Consider the following 20,562-nt stretch of genomic DNA (forward strand, 5'->3'; position numbering starts at 1 on the left):
GAAGGGTTATGGAGGGGTTATGAAGGGTTAGGAGGGGTTAGGAATGGTCAGGAGGGGTTATGAAGGGTTTAGGGGAGGTTAGGGGGAGGTTAGGAGAGGTTAGGAATGGTTAGGAGGGGTTATGAAGGGGTTATGAAGGGTTAGGAGGGGTTAGGAATGGTCAGGAGGGGTTAGGAAGGGTTATGGAGGGTTAGGAGGGGTTAGGAATGGTCAGGAGGGGTTAGGAAGGGTTATGGAGGGTTAGGAGGGGTTAGGAAGGGTTAGGAGGGGTTAGGAAGGGTTAGGAAGGGTTATGAAGGGTTAGGAGGGGTTAGGAATGGTCAGGAGGGGTTAGGAAGGGTCGGTAGGGGTTAGGAGAGGTTAGGAAGGGTCAGGAAGGGTTAGGAAGGGTCAGGAGAGGTCAGGAGGAATTTGGAAGGGTTAGGAGGGGTTAGGAGGGGTTAGAGAGGTTAGGAGAGGTTAGGAATGGTCAGGAGGGGTTAGGAGGGGTTAGGAGGGGTTGGGAGGGGTTATGAAGGGTTAGGAGGGGTTAGGAGAGGTTATGAAGGGTTAGGAAGGGTTAGGAGGGGTTATGAAGGGTTAGGAATGGTCAGGAGGGGTTAGGAGGGGTTAGGAGGGGTTATGAAGGGTTAGGAGGGGTTGGGAGGGGTTAGGAATGGTCAGGAGGGGTTAGGAGGGGCTAGGAGAGGTTAGGAATGGTCAGGAGGGGTTAGGAGGGGTTAGGAGGGGTTGGGAGAGATTAGGAAGGGTTAGGAGGGGTTATGAAGGGTTAGGAGGGGTTATGAAGGGTTAGGAGGGGTTAGGAGGGGTTGGGAAGGGTTAGGAGGGGTCAGGAGGGGCTAGGAGAGATTAGGAAGGGTTAGGAGGGGTTATGAAGGGTTAGGAGGGGTTATGAAGGGTTAGGAGGGGTTATGAAGGATTTGGAGGGGTTAGGAAGGGGTTAGGGAGGTTAGGGAGGTTAGGAGGGGTTAGGAAGGGTTTGGAGGGGCTGGGAAGGGTTAGGAGGGGTTAGGAGGGGTTATGAAGGGTTAGGTGGGTATAGGAAGGGTTAGGAGTGGATAGGAAGTGTTAGGAGGGGATAGGACAGGTTAGAAAGGTTTAAGAAGGGCTAGGAAGAGTTAGGAGAGGTTAGGAAGGGTTAGGAGGGGTTGGGAGAGGTTAGGAAGGGTTAGGAGGGGTTGGGAGAGGTTAGGAAGGGTTAGGAAGGGTTATGAAGGGTCAGGAGGGGTTGGGAGGGGTTATGAAGGGGTTATGAAGGGTTAGGAGGTGTTAGGAATGGTCAGGAGGGGTTAGGAGGGGTTAGGAGGGGTTGGGAGGGGTTAGGAGAGGTTAGGAATGGTCAGGAGGGGTTAGGAAGGGTTATGGAGGGTTAGGAGAGGTTAGGAGGGGTTAGGAAGGGTTATGGAGGGGTTATGAAGGGTTAGGAGGGGTTAGGAATGGTCAGGAGGGGTTATGAAGGGTTTAGGGAGGTTAGGGGAGGTTAGGAGAGGTTAGGAATGGTTAGGAGGGGTTATGAAGGGGTTATGAAGGGTTAGGAGGGGTTAGGAATGGTCAGGAGGGGTTAGGAAGGGTTATGGAGGGTTAGGAGGGGTTAGGAATGGTCAGGAGGGGTTAGGAAGGGTTATGGAGGGTTAGGAGGGGTTAGGAAGGGTTAGGAGGGGTTAGGAAGGGTTATGAAGGGTTAGGAGGGGTTAGGAATGGTCAGGAGGGGTTAGGAAGGGTCGGTAGGGGTTAGGAGAGGTTAGGAAGGGTCAGGAAGGGTTAGGAAGGGTCAGGAGAGGTCAGGAGGAATTTGGAAGGGTTAGGAGGGGTTAGGAGGGGTTAGGAGAGGTTAGGAGAGGTTAGGAATGGTCAGGAGGGGTTAGGAGGGGTTAGGAGGGGTTGGGAGGGGTTATGAAGGGTTAGGAGGGGTTAGGAGAGGTTATGAAGGGTTAGGAAGGGTTAGGAGGGGTTATGAAGGGTTAGGAATGGTCAGGAGGGGTTAGGAGGGGTTAGGAGGGGTTATGAAGGGCTAGGAGGGGTTGGGAGGGGTTAGGAATGGTCAGGAGGGGTTAGGAGGGGCTAGGAGAGGTTAGGAATGGTCAGGAGGGGTTAGGAGGGGTTAGGAGGGGTTGGGAGAGATTAGGAAGGGTTAGGAGGGGTTATGAAGGGTTAGGAGGGGTTATGAAGGGATAGGAGGGGTTAGGAGGGGTTGGGAAGGGTTAGGAGGGGTCAGGAGGGGCTAGGAGAGATTAGGAAGGGTTAGGAGGGGTTATGAAGGGTTAGGAGGGGTTATGAAGGGTTAGGAGGGGTTATGAAGGATTTGGAGGGGTTAGGGGAGGTTAGGGGAGGTTAGGAGGGGTTAGGAAGGGTTTGGAGGGGCTGGGAAGGGTTAGGAGGGGTTAGGAGGGGTTATGAAGGGTTAGGTGGGTATAGGAAGGGTTAGGAGTGGATAGGAAGTGTTAGGAGGGGATAGGACAGGTTAGAAAGGTTTAAGAAGGGCTAGGAAGAGTTAGGAGAGGTTAGGAACGGTTAGGGAGGGGATATGAGGGGTAATGAAGGGTTAGGAGAGGTTAGGAACAGTTGGGAGGGGTTAGGGAGGGGTAGGAAGGGCCAGGAGGGGTTCGGAAAAGTTGGGATAGGTTTGGAGGGGTTAGGAAGGGGTTAAAAGAGTTTATGAGAGGTTATGAGAGTTTAGGAAGAGTTAGTCGGGGCTGGGAAGGGTTAGGAATGGTTAGGAGGGGATAGGAGGGGATAGGATAGGGTTGGAAGGGTTAGGAAGTGTTAGGAAGTGTTAGGAGGGGCAGTGAGAGTTTAAGATAGGTTAGTAGGGGCTGGGAGGGGTTAGGAGGGGCTGGGAAGTGTTAGGAGGGGTTAGGAGGGGATATGAAGTGTTAGGAGGGGTTAGGAGGGGCTGGGAAGTGTTAGGAGGGGTTAGGAGGGGTTAGGTGGGTATAGGAAGGGTTAGGAGGGTTTAGGAAGGGTTAGGAGGGGGTAGGAGGGGGTAGGAGGGGTTAGGAGGGGGTAGGAGGGTATAGGACAGGTTAGGAGGTGATAGAAGGGTTAGGAAGTGTTAGGAAGTGTTAGGAGGGGCAGAGAGAGTTTAAGATAGGTTAGTAGGGGCTGGGAGGGGTTAGGAGGGGCTGGGAAGTGTTAGGAGGGGTTATGAGGGGATATGAAGTGTTAGGAGGGGTTAGGAGGGGCTGGGAAGTGTTAGGAGGGGTTAGGAGGGGTTAGGTGGGTATAGGAAGGGTTAGGAGGGTTTAGGGAAGGGTTAGGAGGGGGTAGGAGGGGGTAGGAGGGGTTAGGAGGGGGTAGGAGGGTATAGGACAGGTTAGGAGGTGATAGAAGGGTTAGGAAGTGTTAGGAAGTGTTAGGAGGGGCAGAGAGAGAGTTTAAGATAGGTTAGTAGGGGCTGGGAGGGGTTAGGAGGGGCTGGGAAGTGTTAGGAGGGGTTAGGAGGGTTTAGGAAGGGTTAGGAGGGTTTAAGAAGGGTTAGGAGGGGGTAGGAGGGGGTAGGAGGGTATAGGACAGGTTAGGAGGTGATAGAAGGGTTAGGAAGTGTTAGGTGGGTATAGGACAGGTTAGGAGGTGATAGAAGGGTTAGGAGGGTTTAGGATGTGTTAGGTGGGGTTAGGACAGGTTAGGAGGGGTTAGGAGGGGTTAGGATGTGTTAGGTGGGGTTAGGAGGTGATAGAAGGGTTAGGAGGGTTTAGGATGGGTTAGGAGGGGTTAGGACAGGTTAGGAGGGTTTAGGAGGGGTTAGGAGGGGTTAGGAGGGGCTGGGAGGGGTTAGGAGGGGTTAGGTGGGGTTAGGAGGGGTTAGGAGGGGCTGGGAGGGGTTAGGAGGGGTTAGGTGGGGTTAGGATGGGTTAGGTGGGGTAGGATGGGTTAGGTGGGGTTAGGAGGGGTAGGATGGGTTAGGAGGGGTAGGAGGGGTTAGGAGAGGTTAGGGTGGGGTAGGATGGGTTAGGAGGGGTAGGATGGGTTAGGTGGGGTTAGTAGGGGCTGGGAGGGGTTAGGAGGGGTTAGGAGGGGTAGGAGGGGTTAGGAGGGGTTAGGAGGGGGTAGGAGGGGTTAGGAGAGGTTAGGTGGGGTTAGGATGGGTTAGGTGGGGTAGGATGGGTTAGGGTGGGGTAGGATGGGTTAGGATGGGTTAGGTGGGGTTAGTAGGGGCTGGGAGGGGTTAGGAGGGGCTGGGAAGTGTTAGGAGGGTTAGGAGGGGATATGAAGTGTTAGGAGGGGTTAGGAGGGGTTAGGAGGGGGTAGGAGGGGTAGGAGGGGTTAGGAGGGGGTAGGAGGGGTTAGGAGGGGGTAGGAGGGTTAGGTGGGGTAGGATGGGTTAGGAAGTGTCGTGACGTTGTATTAGTTAATGTGACGACTGTTGTTCATCGAATGATTAAAGGTTCTAATTGCGTGATTAACTGAATCAAGCCGTTATTAACTCATTAACCTGGGGCACCATGGGAAAACTAGTTTTTATTAACTCATTAACCTGGGGCACCATGGGAAAACTAGTTTTTATTAACTCATTAACCTGGGGCACCATGGGAAAACTGGTTTTTATTAACTCATTAACCTGGGGCACCATGGGAAAACTAGTTTTTATTAACTCATTAACCTGGGGCACCATGGGAAAACTAGTTTTTATTGAGTTTCTATTTCCCAAATTAACTCCAAGAAAATCAGAATATCGATTTTACAACAGCCGCTGATTGACCAGTTTCCTCTACCAATCTTGTTCTGAACGTCGTATAGCCCGTGAATCTGCACGGACCCGGGTCTCACCAATTAATTTGTACAAAACCAATCTTAGTTGAATATTTATTTACTAAAAAGATAAAATGATGATAAAAGATACACATAGACAAAACACATTATAGGCTATTGATTAGAACTTAGTATAACGGGCCAACACACTATAGCACGTGTTACTCACAATGAGGATTTCAAAAGAGAGAGAAAAAGAGAAAGTACACCCGCACATCTTCAGACCCCTAGATCCCTCCTCCTCTGTTGGGGTTGAGAGATAATCTGTAGGGTTGTGGTCTCCTGTAACCTGACCTGGTCAGGACAGTCATGACAGTAAGGAAGGGTTTGGAGGGGTTCGGAAGGTTTAGGAAGGATTAGGAGGGGTTAGGAAGGGAAGGGTTTGGAGGGGTTTTGAAGGGTTATGAAGGGTTAGGAACGATTATGATGGGTTTTGAAGGGTTATGAAGGGTTAGGAACGATTATGATGGGTTTTGAAGGGTTATGAAGGGTTAGGAGGGGTTAGGAACGGTTATGATGGGTTTTGAATGGTTAGGAAGGGTTTGGAGGGGTTTGGAGGGGTTAGGAAGGGTTTGGAGGGGTTCGGAAGGTTTAGGAAGGGTTTGGAGGGGTTCGGAAGGTTTAGGAAGGATTATGAGGTGTTAGGAAGGGAAGGGTTTGGAGGGGTTTTGAAGGGTTATGAAGGGTTAGGAGGGGTTAGGAACGATTATGATGGGTTTTGAATGGTTAGGAAGGGTTTGGAGTGGTCAGGGAGGGTTAGGAACGGTTAGGAGGGGTTTTGAAGGGTTAGGAAAGGTTAGGAGTGGTTTGGAGGGGTTAGGAACAGTTATGATGGGTTTTGAAGGGTTAGGAAGGGTTATGAGTGGTTTGGAGTGGTTAGGAACAGTTATGATGGGTTTTGAAGGGTTAGGAAGGGTTAGGAGGGTTTAGGAAAGGTTAGGAGAGGTTAGGAGGGTTTAGGAAAGGTTATGAATGGTTAGGATGGGTTAGGGCATATGAAGGATTATGATTAGGAAGGGTTAGGGATAGGAACTGTTAGGGCATAGGAAGGGTTAGGATGACTTAGGAAAGGTTGTTGAAGTGAGAGCTCCATCAGTGCTATTTTAATAAGGCTGATCATGACTTTTAAGTACTGCAGTTGTTACTTATCATGTGAAACTCAACTATTGGTGGGTGGAGGTTAGTTAATGTTTGTCTGAGGAGAACCTAGAAGCCTGGTAGGACAAGCTGTAGTCATCAGTTGAACCAGCAGTTGGAATTGAACAAACTCACCTTATGCCAGATATTTCTTCTGGTTCCATCACATAGGACCACTAAGCTAGTGCTGCAGTATATTGGGATCATTTTGATACAGTCAACAGACATATAAACAGCACCCTTTTATGTACTAAAGGAGTTGTCCTCCATATGCCAGTCTGCCAGCAGAACCGTGTTGACTCAGTCACTTCTAATCACTTCTAGTCACTTCCAGAAGCCTGTAGTAGTTAGGCAGTGGTAAATAATTATAGGACAGTAGTAAACTAATTAGTTCAGGGTAGATTAATCATACCACAACCTTCAGTTGACATGATGGTGATGAGTCATGGGATCAGTGTGTATGCTGGATAAACCGTGCATTACAATTTTACCCGACTCCACCTTACCCGACTCCACATTTAGTAGTAGTAACGATGATAGATGACAGGCATCCTGGTTTGGCCTTCAGAACCACTGGGGCGTTGCCAGTGAAATCACTGTTAGCACATAACCCTATTGTTGAAGTTGACGTGAATACTGCAGTGACATTCATGTTTGTTTTAAATGAGTCAGGCCTTAATCTGAGATTAGGTTTCCGTCCCAAAATGGCACACTACTCCCTACGTAATGAACTACTATTGGCCAGGGCCCAAAGAGGTTTGGTGTTTGAGGGCCCCATAGATCATTATGTAGGGAGTAGGATGCCGTTTGGGACACATCCCTGGTACCATGACTGAGCAGGTTTTAATAAGGGCTGGGGGATAGTTAGCTTGAGATTTTTTCAGGCAGCCGGTTCATATCCTGTTTGAGGTCACCAAGCTCCACTCACCACACACTCCCTGTCCTCACTACACCTTGGACCTGTCAGCTGCTCAGCAACACTCACTCCTGTTTCCAAAAAGTGAAGGTTGTAATAGTACTCTTAAATGGTATATAATATGACTTCCTCTATCTAAATATCGGTATATAGTAAGTATGACTTCCTCTATCTAACTATCTGTATATAGTATGACTTCCTCTATCTAAATATCTGTATATAGTATGACTTCCTCTATCTAAATATCTGTATATAGTAAGACTTCCTCTATTTAACTATCTGTATATAGTATGACTTCCTCTATCTAACTATCTGTATATAGTATGACTTCCTCTATTTAACTATCTGTATATAGTATGACTTCCTCTATCTAACTATCTGTATATAGTATGACTTCCTCTATCTAACTATCTGTATATAGTAAGTATGACTTCCTCTATTTAACTATCTGTATATAGTATGACTTCCTCTATTTAACTATCTGTATATAGTATGACTTCCTCTATTTAACTATCTGTATATAGTATGACTTCCTCTATCTAACTATCTGTATATAGGAAGCATGACTTCCTCTATCTAACTATCTGTATATAGTAAGCATGGCTTCCTCTATCTAACTATCTGTAAATAGTATGACTTCCTCTATCTAACTATCTGTATATAGTATGACTTCCTCTATCTAACTTTCTGTATTTAGTATGACTTCCTCTATCTAACTATCTGTATATAGTATGACTTCCTCTATCAACTATCTGTATATAGTATGACTTCCTCTATCTAACTATCTGTATATAGTAAGTATGACTTCCTCTATCAACTATATGTATATAGTATGACTTCCTCTATCTAACTATCTGTATATAGTATGACTTCATCTATTTAACTATCTGTAAATAGTATGACTTCCTCTATTTAACTATCTGTATATAGTATGACTTCCTCTATTTAACTATCTGTATATAGTAAGTATGACTTCCTCTATCTAACTATCTGTATATAATAAGTATGACTTCCTTTATCTAACTATCTGTATATAATAAGTATGACTTCCTCTATTTAACTATCTGTATATAGTAAGTATGACTTCCTCTATCTAACTATCTGTATATAGTATGACTTCCTCTATCTAACTATCTGTATATAATAAGTATGACTTCCTCTATTTAACTATCTGCATATAGTAAGTATGACTTCCTCTATTTAACTATCTGTATATAGTATGACTTCCTCTATTTAACTATCTGTAAATAGTATGACTTCCTCTATTTAACTATCTGTATATAGTAAGTATGACTTACTCTATTTAACTATCTGTATATAGTATGACTTCCTCTATTTAACTATCTGTATATAGTATGACTTCCTCTATCAACTATCTGTATATAGTATGACTTCCTCTATTTAACTATCTGTATATAGTATGACTTCCTCTATTTAACTATCTGTATATAGTAAGTATGGCTTCCTCTATTTAACTATCTGTATATAGTATGACTTCCTCTATTTAACTATCTGTAAATAGTATGACTTCCTCTATTTAACTATCTGTATATAGTAAGTATGACTTACTCTATTTAACTATCTGTATATAATAAGTATGACTTCCTCTATCAACTATCTGTATATAGTATGACTTCCTCTATCTAACTATCTGTAAATAGTATGACTTCCTCTATCTAACTTTCTGTATTTAGTATGACTTCCTCTATCTAACTATCTGTATATAGTATGACTTCCTCTATTTTAACTATCTGCATATAGTAAGTATGACTTCCTCTATCAACTATCCGTATATAGTATGCCTTCCTCTATCTAACTATCTGTACATAGTATGACTTTCTCTCTCTAACTATCTGTATATAGTATGACTTCCTCTATTTAACTATCTGTAAATAGTATGACTTCCTCTATCTAACTATCTGTATATAGTATGACTTCCTCTATCAACTATCTGTATATAGTAAGTATGACTTCCTCTATTTAACTATCTGTATATAGTAAGTATGACCACTGAATGAATTCAGTAACTAGGCTTCCTCTATCTTGACATAAAGCGGTCATGTAGCTGTGTTCTCATAAATCAAAGCTCACTCATAGTTCTCTGCTTTGGTTTTGCCTTTGCATTCTCATACAGTACAGCAAGCTGTATTCTTACAGTCAGTGACATTTTATAGTCCTTCCGTGACACTAATGAGATAGTGATATGTCATAGTGTTTGCTCAGTGACACCCTGTGTGTTTGTCTGGCAGTGCTGATATCTGTCCGAAGGGGGAATTACACGCCCCTGATTGCGGAAGTTGTAGTTGTTTGTTGCCATCGTGGCTAGTTGACTCCAAGTTGACAGGCCTGTCTGTTCTTAGGCCACCTGTTCTCCAGAACAGTCATGAGATAACTTGCTTTTATAATAGGCTCTTTACTGCAGAATATCTACTGTATATTGCCTTTAACCTTAAAAGTACCGACTGGGGTCATTTTGACCCCAGAGGCATATTTTTGTTCCCAGAGGTGGTTTATTCAATTCTTCATTCAACTTGTTCTTACCAAATCTAAATAATTGAGTGTTTCTGTATCAATATGGACATAACATGTGTTTTGACCTCAGCCCAAAACATCTAACTCCACCTACAGTCCTACAGCAGATAGGATCTTTATTTGAATATACAGTGCCTTGCGAAAGTATTCGGGCCCCCTTGAACTTTGCGACCTTTTGCCACATTTCAGGCTTCAAACATAAAGATATAAAACTGTATTTTTTTGTGAAGAATCAACAACAAGTGGGACACAATCATGAAGTGGAACGACATTTATTGGATATTTCAAACTTTTTTAACAAATCAAAAACTGAAAAAATTGGGCGTGCAAAATTAGACATGACATACAGTACACGTTTGTTTTTATGGAAGGTCACATGTTCCTGATTTCTGCTCCAAAAAACAAACATTTTGGATACAATTATTTACATGCCTAATTATGTTTATTTTTATAAGAAAGAATTTGATATTTTTCTGTGATTGTTGCTTTTTCCAATAGTTTCTTCTTGGGGTCAAAATGACCCCAGGTGGTTATCGATGTACACAGTAAAACAGCATCTATTTGTTTCAACTAACTTTTAGTTCCACAGACTTTTTTTTGGTTTACTCAACTTTTTGGTCAAAGTGTTACCTGAAGTTAACCATATTTTGTTGGCCCAAACATCTCCAACATGAGAAAACATAGATAAAAAATCTATCCATTGTAAAACGATCTGTTTGCTCAAATTGTCTAGTATGTTCATTCAACTAGAAATTATTATTGTTGTGTATAACCAGTTGCACAGCTTTGTTTTTAGTTAAGATGTCCAAAAATAAATGTTTAATTGAATAAACATGAGACAGGTTGAGCAAACACATCATTTTAGATTGATTGAACGTTTTCTCAAGTTGGAGAAAAATTGGGGTCAACAATTTTTTTGGGGGGGTTCAGTTTAACACTTAGTCTGAAAAGTAAACAAAAAGAAGCTGTGGAACCAGTTACTTAATAATAATTAGTTGAAACAACTACATTTGTGGGTTTTTATTATTGTATTTTTTACAGTGTATGTCGAATTTGGTTGGTGGCTTTTGGTGGTTAAAGACTCTGTGGAAGACAGGCACTTCTCAGTAAACATGCAGCAACCGTTCTGAGGTGATTCACAGTACATTCAGCTCTCTACTGTGTTGTTAGTTGTGCAGAATGACTGAAGAAAGTCCAGAAGCCTTTCAGCATGTCAGCAGGAAGTCTGGCCTACAGATCTGGACCATCAATGTAAGTCCCACGTCTTTCAAAATACATCCTATTGTAATATACTATAACAGATGTAGGATCTTCATTTGATCACCCAGTTGCAGGATAACTTTTCTGCAATGCAGTACATTTTAAACTTCTAGTTTACTTGAGGTCTAAAAAGGCTTTTAATGTTTGCAATTTCCACATTGAAATTGTAGACTTGATTTTCCCTTATGAGAAATGTATCAACCCCTACAAAAAGGCCATCTACTTAATAATACACATTTCCTGTTGCTGCAGGATTATTTTTCTGCTGTAGCAAACTGGATCAAATTAATATCCTACATCTGTTTATACAGCGGTCTCTGCTGGGTTATACAGCAGTCTCCACTGGGTTATACAGCAGTCTCCACTGGGTTATACAGCGGTCTCTGCTGGGTTATACAGCAGTCTCCACTGGGTTATACAGCGGTCTCCACTGGGTTATACAGCAGTCTCCACTGGGTTATACAGCAGTCTCCACTGGGTTATACAACAGTCTCTGCTGGGTTATACAGCAGTCTCCACTGGGTTATACAGCAGTCTCCACTGGGTTATACAGCAGTCTCCACTGGGTTATACAGCGGTCTCTGCTGGGTTATACAGCAGTCTCCACTGGGTTATACAGCAGTCTCCACTGGGTTATACAGCGGTCTCTGCTGGGTTATACAGCAGTCTCCACTGGGTTATACAGCAGTCTCCACTGGGTTATACATCAGTCTCCACTGGGTTATACAGCAGTCTCCACTGGGTTATACAGCAGTCTCCACTGGGTTATACAGCGGTCTCTGCTGGGTTATACAGCAGTCTCCACTGGGTTATACAACAGTCTCCACTGGGTTATACAGCAGTCTCCACTGGGTTATACAGCAGTCTCCACTGGGTTATACAGCAGTCTCCACTGGGTTATACAGCAGTCTCCACTGGGTTATACAGCAGTCTCCACTGGGTTATACAGCGGTGTCCACTGGGTTATACAGCAGTCTCCACTGGGTTATACAGCAGTCTCCACTGGGTTATACAGCAGTCTCTGCTGGGTTATACAGCAGTCTCCACTGGGTTATACAGCGGTCTCTGCTGGGTTATACAGCAGTCTCCACTGGGTTATACAGCGGTCTCTGCTGGGTTATACAGCAGTCTCCACTGGGTTATACAGCAGTCTCCACTGGGTTATACAGCAGTCTCCACTGGGTTATACAACAGTCTCTGCTGGGTTATACAGCAGTCTCTGCTGGGTTATACAGCAGTCTCCACTGGGTTATACAGCAGTCTCCACTGGGTTATACAGCAGTCTCCACTGGGTTATACAGCGGTCTCTGCTGGGTTATACAGCGGTCTCCACTGGGTTATACAGCAGTCTCCACTGGGTTATACAGCGGTCTCTGCTGGGTTATACAGCGGTCTCCACTGGGTTATACAGCAGTCTCCACTGGGTTATACAGCAGTCTCCACTGGGTTATACAACAGTCTCCACTGGGTTATACAGCAGTCTCCACTGGGTTATACAACAGTCTCCACTGGGTTATACAACAGTCTCCACTGGGTTATACAACAGTCTCCACTGGGTTATACAGCAGTCTCCACTGGGTTATACAGCAGTCTCCACTGGGTTATACAGCGGTCTCTGCTGGGTTATACAGCGGTCTCCGCTGGGTTATACAGCAGTCTCCACTGGGTTATACAGCAGTCTCCACTGGGTTATACAGCAGTCTCCACTGGGTTATACAGCAGTCTCCACTGGGTTATACAGCAGTCTCCACTGGGTTATACAGCAGTCTCCACTGGGTTATACAGCAGTCTCCACTGGGTTATACAGCGGTCTCTGCTGGGTTATACAGCAGTCTCCACTGGGTTATACAGCAGTCTCCACTGGGTTATACAGCGGTCTCTGCTGGGTTATACAGCAGTCTCCACTGGGTTATACAGCAGTCTCCGCTGGGTTATACAGCAGTCTCCACTGGGTTATACAGCAGTCTCCACTGGGTTATACAGCAGTCTCCACTGGGTTATACAGCAGTCTCCACTGGGTTATACAGCAGTCTCCACTGGGTTATACAGCGGTCTCCACTGGGTTATACAGCAGTCTCCACTGGGTTATACAGCAGTCTCCACTGGGTTATACAGCAGTCTCCACTGGGTTATACAGCAGTCTCCACTGGGTTATACAGCAGTCTCTGCTGGGTTATACAGCAGTCTCCACTGGGTTATACAGCAGTCTCCACTGGGTTATACAGCAGTCTCTGCTGGGTTATACAGCAGTCTCCACTGGGTTATACAGCAGTCTCAGATCCAATGCTGAGATGGGACAGTTTTCTTTGGTGTTCTGTCACGCTGTTATTGAAATACAATATTCTGAAAGTATCTTGTTGTTTTTAAGAACATGAAGATGGTTCCTGTACCGGACCAAGCTTTTGGGAACTTCTTTGAGGGAGATTGCTACATTGTCCTCTATGTGAGTATTGCTACATTGTCCTCTGTGAGTATTGCTACATTGTCCTCTGTGAGTATTGCTACATTGTCCTCTGTGAGTATTGTTACATTGTCCTCTGTGAGTATTGCTACATTGTCCTTTGAGCCTCTAGCCTGGTACCCTGTAGAAATTATCTATGGGTCGTTCCTGAATTACGGTGGCATTTGGTCATGGCATTTTGAACACTTGTTATTAATTGTAATGTATTTGGGTATATCTTCGCATTCTAAATAAACAATTTGAAAGCTTAATGACTTTAAATAATTTGTATCATTACGATAACATTGTGCCACCAATAGGAGTAGTAACACTAATTCGACATTTTAGGTAAATGAGTATTTCCTGAAATGGAGGCAACTCTTAAGGTCATCAATTTTGTAAAACATATTTAGTAAAGTAATGAAATTAATAATTTTGCTCACAATGTTTTTTCCCTGACTAACACCAAGTGAAACTTTAGATGTAGACACAACTAAAAGGGTGTGATTATCTAATCATTTAGATAATTTAACATAGACTCACTCCTCCCCCGATAACACTGGAGAAAATGCTGAAGGTCCTTGTAAATACTGCATATTTGAAATCAGTGATTTTCAAGGTGGTAACACCAATGACAGAAAATGCAACGTTATGACTGTAACTACTGTTCCCTGAAGGAGGGAAGGTACAACATACTATGGGGAGTCGCACTCTCGCCACTTCCTGTTGAAGGATTTACATTCACTCCTGACAAGAGGCCAAAGAAATCCGTGCCTCCCTGGAATCCTCGCCTTCCACAGCTGATAAGTGTGAGGCTTGGATTCAGTCCTTCAATTTAATACCACTCTTCACCAAGCCCACTCTTCACCAAGCCCACTCTTCACCAAGCCCACTCTTCATCCAGCCCACTCTTCACCAAGCCCACTCTTCACCAAGCCCAGGAACAGGTGCCAGGAGCCAAACGAGGGAGTTTTTGTGCATTTTATTAGGATCCCCATTAGCTAAAGCCGTAACGTTAGCTAATCTTTTCTGAGTTCCTCGTTTCCCTCCTTCAGGGAACAGTAGTTATAGTCATAGCGTTACTTTCTATTTCAGTCAGTCAACTTCGGTACAACATACTATGGGAAAATATAATCACTCCCCAAATGGATACTAAATGAAAACAGCCCATGGCAGACCACCCAGACCTGGGTATTGTACACACGGTGCGCTGCCTGGAGACTTTCCCCTGTCAGAGCCATAAGCACGCTATGGGATACACTGGGAGCAGTGTCATCCAAGTGATAAAACCTCACAACAGTGTGTGGCGATGCCCAACTCGCTGCAGCAAAAATATCTCCTATAGTCAACCTTTTAAACAACACTCAAGATGCTGTCAGACCCTGGCGGAGTGGGAGCGTACACCGCTAGGTAACCATGCCCCTTGCTGCTATATGCCAGTGGAAGAAACACTGCTTAGGGATGCTGTCAGACCCTGGCGGAGTGGGAGCGTACACCGCTAGGTAACCCCTTGCTGCTGTATGCCAGTGGAAGAAACACTGCTTAGGGAGCGCCCTGCCGCCAGCTCAATTAGGTAAACAGACTGTTCACAGAGCTGAACATCCTTGGTCTGTTGAATGTACTTGCGTAAAGCACCTGACACAGGACATGTAATCTCTGTTGCTCTTCAGAAGCAAAAGGTTGCGAACTGAGTACTGGATAACGTGTGGAGGTCCCCAACACATTTAACCGAGGCCAATGCCATGGGCAGGGAGGTATTGTAGAAGAGGCTATTCAGATCCACTGATTCCAGAGGATCAAAGGGGGCACATAGTGCCTCCAAAACCAGTGCCATGTCCCATGTGGACGCAATAGTTTTAGAGACTGGTCTGAGACGACGTACACCTTTCAGGAATCACACAACCAGGGGATGGGCCCCCGGTGAGGATTCGTCAACTCCCACCTGACCCAATGAGATAGCGGCCATGTACACTTTTAAAGTGGAGAATGCCCGCCCCTGCTCAAAGGATGTCCCTCACAGAACTCTGAAAAGGAGCAAGTCCTTTATCTTGGCACCAGAGATCAAACGCTTCCACAGTAAAGATCTATGCACTAACGAAAATGTCCCAAATCTGGGATAAAAGAGCTGCACCGTAGTTGCCGGGGACATGCATCGCCCAGAGTGAGAGGATGTGGACACTGCTCCCCGGGAGGGATCCAAGGTTAGGAGGGAGAGAAACATAGTCTCTCCCTGTCTGTTGATGAAATATAGTCAGTTCTGAAGCCAGGGGGAAGCGCCTGAGTGCCAGATACACCACCATTAAGAGCTCGGGGTAATTGATATGCAGCGTCCTCAGCACAAGTGTACATACCCCGAATCGTGTTTCCTTCGTACATCGCACCCCACCCTCTGGGGATGGGTCTTTTGTGATCACCTTGCAGGATACAACTAAGCCCCTGGAAGGTTCCCACCACTGGTCCTTGGTCCGTAGGCCTGATAGAGACACCTGAAGCAACCGGATTAGGCTGCGAGATGCACCCAGTTGGGTGGCTAGCACTCAGCGCTGGAAGGGCCTTATCGACAATAGGCTTCCATCACACTAAGGTGAAGAGCGGAATAATTGAAGGATTGAATCCGAGCCTCGGGCTTATCAACTGGGGAAATCAGGGCTTCCAGCAAGGCACGGATTTCATTAGCCTTCTCAGGCGTGATTGTAGATCCTTCAACGAAGTCCTGAGTCCTGAGTCCTGAGTCCTGAGTCGTGCGGATTTCATTAGCCTTCTCAGGCGTGATTGTAGATCCTTCAACGAAGTCCTGAGTCCTGAGTCCTGAGTCCTGAGTCGTGCGGATTTCATTAGCCTTCTCAGGCGTGATTGTAGATCCTTCAACCGAAGTCCTGAGTCCTGAGTCCCGAGTCCCGAGTCCTGAGTCCTGAGTCCTGAGTCCTGGGTCCTGAGTCCTGAGTCCTGAGACTCCCCCATAGTATGTTGTACTGAAGTTGACTGACTGGAAGGGAACTGAGGGACACATATTGCATTTTAAAATCTATACAATATATTAAATACTTTTGTTCACTGTCTAGAATTCAAAACACTAGATAAATATCTGTAAAAGATGTCGCTACACCTCTACACTTCACCAACATGCTATCTCCCTGTAGTTTATATAATCCATATAAATATGTTTTACAGTATAAAGGACTTATATACAGTTTCATATAAAGTAACAGTTAAATATAATATGTATTATTTTTGTAATTTTAAAGTGTTTTTACATGGTGCCAAAGACAGCATTTACCACCGCAATTGAAGAATGACGCCTCAAGAATTACCCATATGGCATATGTGTGTGTGCAGTATACAATTTCAACGATGTGTATCTATGTCATGTACATGTATGTGTGTGTAACAGGATACAATATGTAAATACTATATACAGCACCAGTCAATGCCAAGAGTGTGCAAAGTTGTCATCAAGGCAAAGGGGTGGCTCATTTAAAGATTGTCAAATTTATTTGTTTAACACTTTTTTTGGTACCTACATGATTCCATATGTGTTATTTCATAATGTTGATGTCTTCACTATTATTCTACATTGTAGAAATATAGTAAAATAAAAAATAAAAATTATAATGAGTAGGTGTGTCCACACTTCTGACTGGTACGTGTGTGTGTCCAGAGGAGTCAGGGCTCCAGTAACTCCATGGACGTCCACTACTGGATCGGTAACTCCTCCTCTCAGGATGAGCAGGGAGCGGCGGCCATCTTAGTGACTCAGCTGGATGAGTTCCTGGGAGGCAGTCCTGTCCAGCACAGGGAGGTACAGGCCGCAGAGTCCTCCAAGTTCAGGAGCTACTTCAGGAACGGACTCATGTGAGTGACCAAGTGGATGGAAATAATATCATTCATATATTATACTACACACACACACACACACAGGACTCTACACACACACAGGACTCTACACACACACAGGACTCTACACACACACCGGACTCTACACACACACAGGACTCTACACACACTCCGGACTCTACACACACACACAGGACTCTACACACACACTCACACACACTGACACTCCAAAACACACACTTAATTTGCTCATACACACATAACACGCAGGCACATTCATACTCAGTTGCGATTTCAGCATGTCTTGGTGAGGCAAAACTCAAACCATTTCTGTAGATGCCAGTGAAGCCACCACACCACACCACACAACACAACACTAAACAACACAACACTAAACAACACTAAACAACACAACACTAAACAACACAACACAACACTAAACAACACTACACAACACTAAACAACACAACACTAAACAACACAACACTAAACAACACTACACAACACTAAACAACACAACACAACACTAAACAACACAACACTAAACAACACAACACTAAACAACACAACACTAAACAACACAACACTAAACAACACAACACTAAACAACACAACACTAAACAACACTAAACAACACAACACTAACACAACACTAAACAACACAACACTAAACAACACTAAACAACACAACACTAAACAACACTAAACAACACAACACTAAACAACAACAACACAACACTAAACAACACAACACTAAACAACACTAAACAACACAACACTAAACAACACTAAACAACACAACACACAACACAACACTAAACAACACAACACTAAACAACACTAAACAACACAACACTAAACAACACAACACAAACAACACAACACTAAACAACACAACACTAAACAACACAACACAAACAACACTAAACAACACAACACTAAACAACACAACACTAAACACAACACTAAACAACACAACACTAAACAACACTAAACAACACAACACTAAACAACACAACACTAAACAACACAACACTAAACAACACAAACAAACAACACTAAACAACACTAAACAACACAACACTAAACAACACAACACTAAACAACACAACACTAAACAACACAACACTAAACAACACAACACTAAACAACACAACACTAAACAACACTAAACAACACAACACTAAACAACACTAAACAACACAACACTATACAACACAACACTAAACAACACAACACTAAACAACACAACACTAAACAACACTATACAACACAACACTAAACAACACTAAACAACACAACACTAAACAACACAACACTAAACAACACAACACTAAACAACACAACACTAAACAACACTAAACAACACAACACTAAACAACACTAAACAACACAACACTAATACAACACTAAACAACACAACACTATACAACACAACACTAAACAACACAACACTAAACAACACTAAACAACACAACACTAAACAACACAAACAACACTAAACAACACAACACTAAACAACACTAAACAACACAACACTAAACAACACTAAACAACACAACACTAAACAACACAACACTAAACAACACAACACTAAACAACACAACACTAAACAACACAACACTAAACAACACAACACTAAACAACACAACACTAAACAACACAACACTAAACAACACTAACACAACACAACACTATAAACAACACAACACTAAACAACACACAACACTAAACAACACAACACTAAACAACACAACACTAAACAACACTAAACAACACAACACTAAACAACACTAAACAACACAACACTAAACAACACAACACTAAACAACACAACACTAAACAACACAACACTAAACAACACAACACTAAACAACACAACACTAAACAACACAACACTAAACAACACAACACTAAACAACACAACACTAAACAACACAACACTAAACAACACAACACTAAACAACACAACACTAAACAACACAACACTAAACAACACTAAACAACACAACACTAAACAACACTAAACAACACAACACTAAACAACACTAAACAACACAACACTAAACAACACTAAACAACACAACACTAAACAACACTAAACAACACAACACTAAACAACACAACACTAAACAACAACACAACACTAAACAACACAACACTAAACAAACAACACTAAACAACACAACACTAAACAACACAACACTAAACAACACTAAACAACACAACACTAAACAACACTAAACAACACAACACTAAACAAACAACACTAAACAACACAACACTAAACAACACAACACTAAACAACACAACACTAAACAACACAACACTAAACAACACAAACAACACAACACTAAACAACACAACACTAAACAACACAACACTATACAACACAACACTAAACAACACAACACTAAACAACACAACACTAAACAACACAACACTAAACAACACAACACTAAACAACACAACACTAAACAACACAACACTAAACAACACTAAACAACACTATACAACACAACACTAAACAACACAACACTATACAACACAACACTAAACAACACAACACTAAACAACACTAAACAACACAACACTAAACAACACAACACTAAACAACACAACACTAAACAACACAACACTAAACAACACAACACTAAACAACACAACACTAAACAACACAACACTAAACAACACAACACTAAACAACACAACACTAAACAACACTAAACAACACAACACTAAACAACACAACACTAAACAACACAACACTAAACAACACTAAACAACACTAAACAACACAACACTAAACAACACAACACTAAACAACACAACACTAAACAACACAACACTAAACAACACAACACTAAACAACACTAAACAACACAACACTAAACAACACAACACTAAACAACACAACACTAAACAACACAACACTAAACAACACTAAACAACACAACACTAAACAACACAACACTAAACAACACAACACTAAACAACACAACACTAAACAACACAACACTAAACAACACAACACTAAACAACACTAAACAACACAACACTAAACAACACAACACTAAACAACACTAAACAACACAACACTAAACAACACTAAACAACACAACACTAAACAACACAACACTAAACAACACTAAACAACACAACACTAACACAAAACAACACAACTAAACAACACAACACTAAACAACACAACACTAAACAACACTAAACAACACAACACAAACAACACTAACACAACACAACACAACACTAAACAACACAACACTAAACAACACAACACTAAACAACACAACACTAAACAACACAACACTAAACAACACAACACTAAACAAACAACACTAAACAACACAACACTAAACAACACAACACTAAACAACACAACACTAAACAACACAACACTAAACAACACAACACTAAACAACACAACACTAAACAACACTAAACAACACAACACTACACAACACAACACTAAACAACACAACACTAAACAACACAACACTAAACAACACAACACTAAACAACACAACACTAAACAACACAACACTAAACAACACAACACTAAACAACACTATACAACACAACACTAAACAACACTAAACAACACAACACTAAACAACACTAAACAACACTAAACAACACAACACTAAACAACACAACACTAAACAACACTAAACAA

At 42.9% G+C, this 20,562-nt stretch overlaps 1 protein-coding gene across 3 annotated transcripts in view; it reads left to right on the forward strand.

The window, feature by feature from the left end:
- Nucleotides 1-20,562, forward strand: part of vill (villin-like) — an 89,590-nt gene that overhangs the window by 915 nt on the left and 68,113 nt on the right. For 2 of the 3 annotated variants that reach the window (XM_065019202.1, XM_065019204.1), the window contains exons 2-4: nt 10,505-10,585; nt 12,963-13,037; nt 16,693-16,886. In XM_065019202.1, the coding sequence (XP_064875274.1) occupies nt 10,514-10,585; nt 12,963-13,037; nt 16,693-16,886 (341 nt within the window). In that variant the 5' untranslated portion in view covers nt 10,505-10,513. Of the gene's footprint in view, nt 1-6,812; nt 6,955-10,504; nt 10,586-12,962; nt 13,038-16,692; nt 16,887-20,562 lie in introns of those variants that run through there. The other variant, XM_065019203.1, reaches the window with a different exon arrangement.

The sequence above is a fragment of the Oncorhynchus nerka genome, linkage group LG6, assembly GCF_034236695.1.
Source record: "Oncorhynchus nerka isolate Pitt River linkage group LG6, Oner_Uvic_2.0, whole genome shotgun sequence".
Lineage (NCBI taxonomy): Eukaryota > Metazoa > Chordata > Actinopteri > Salmoniformes > Salmonidae > Oncorhynchus > Oncorhynchus nerka.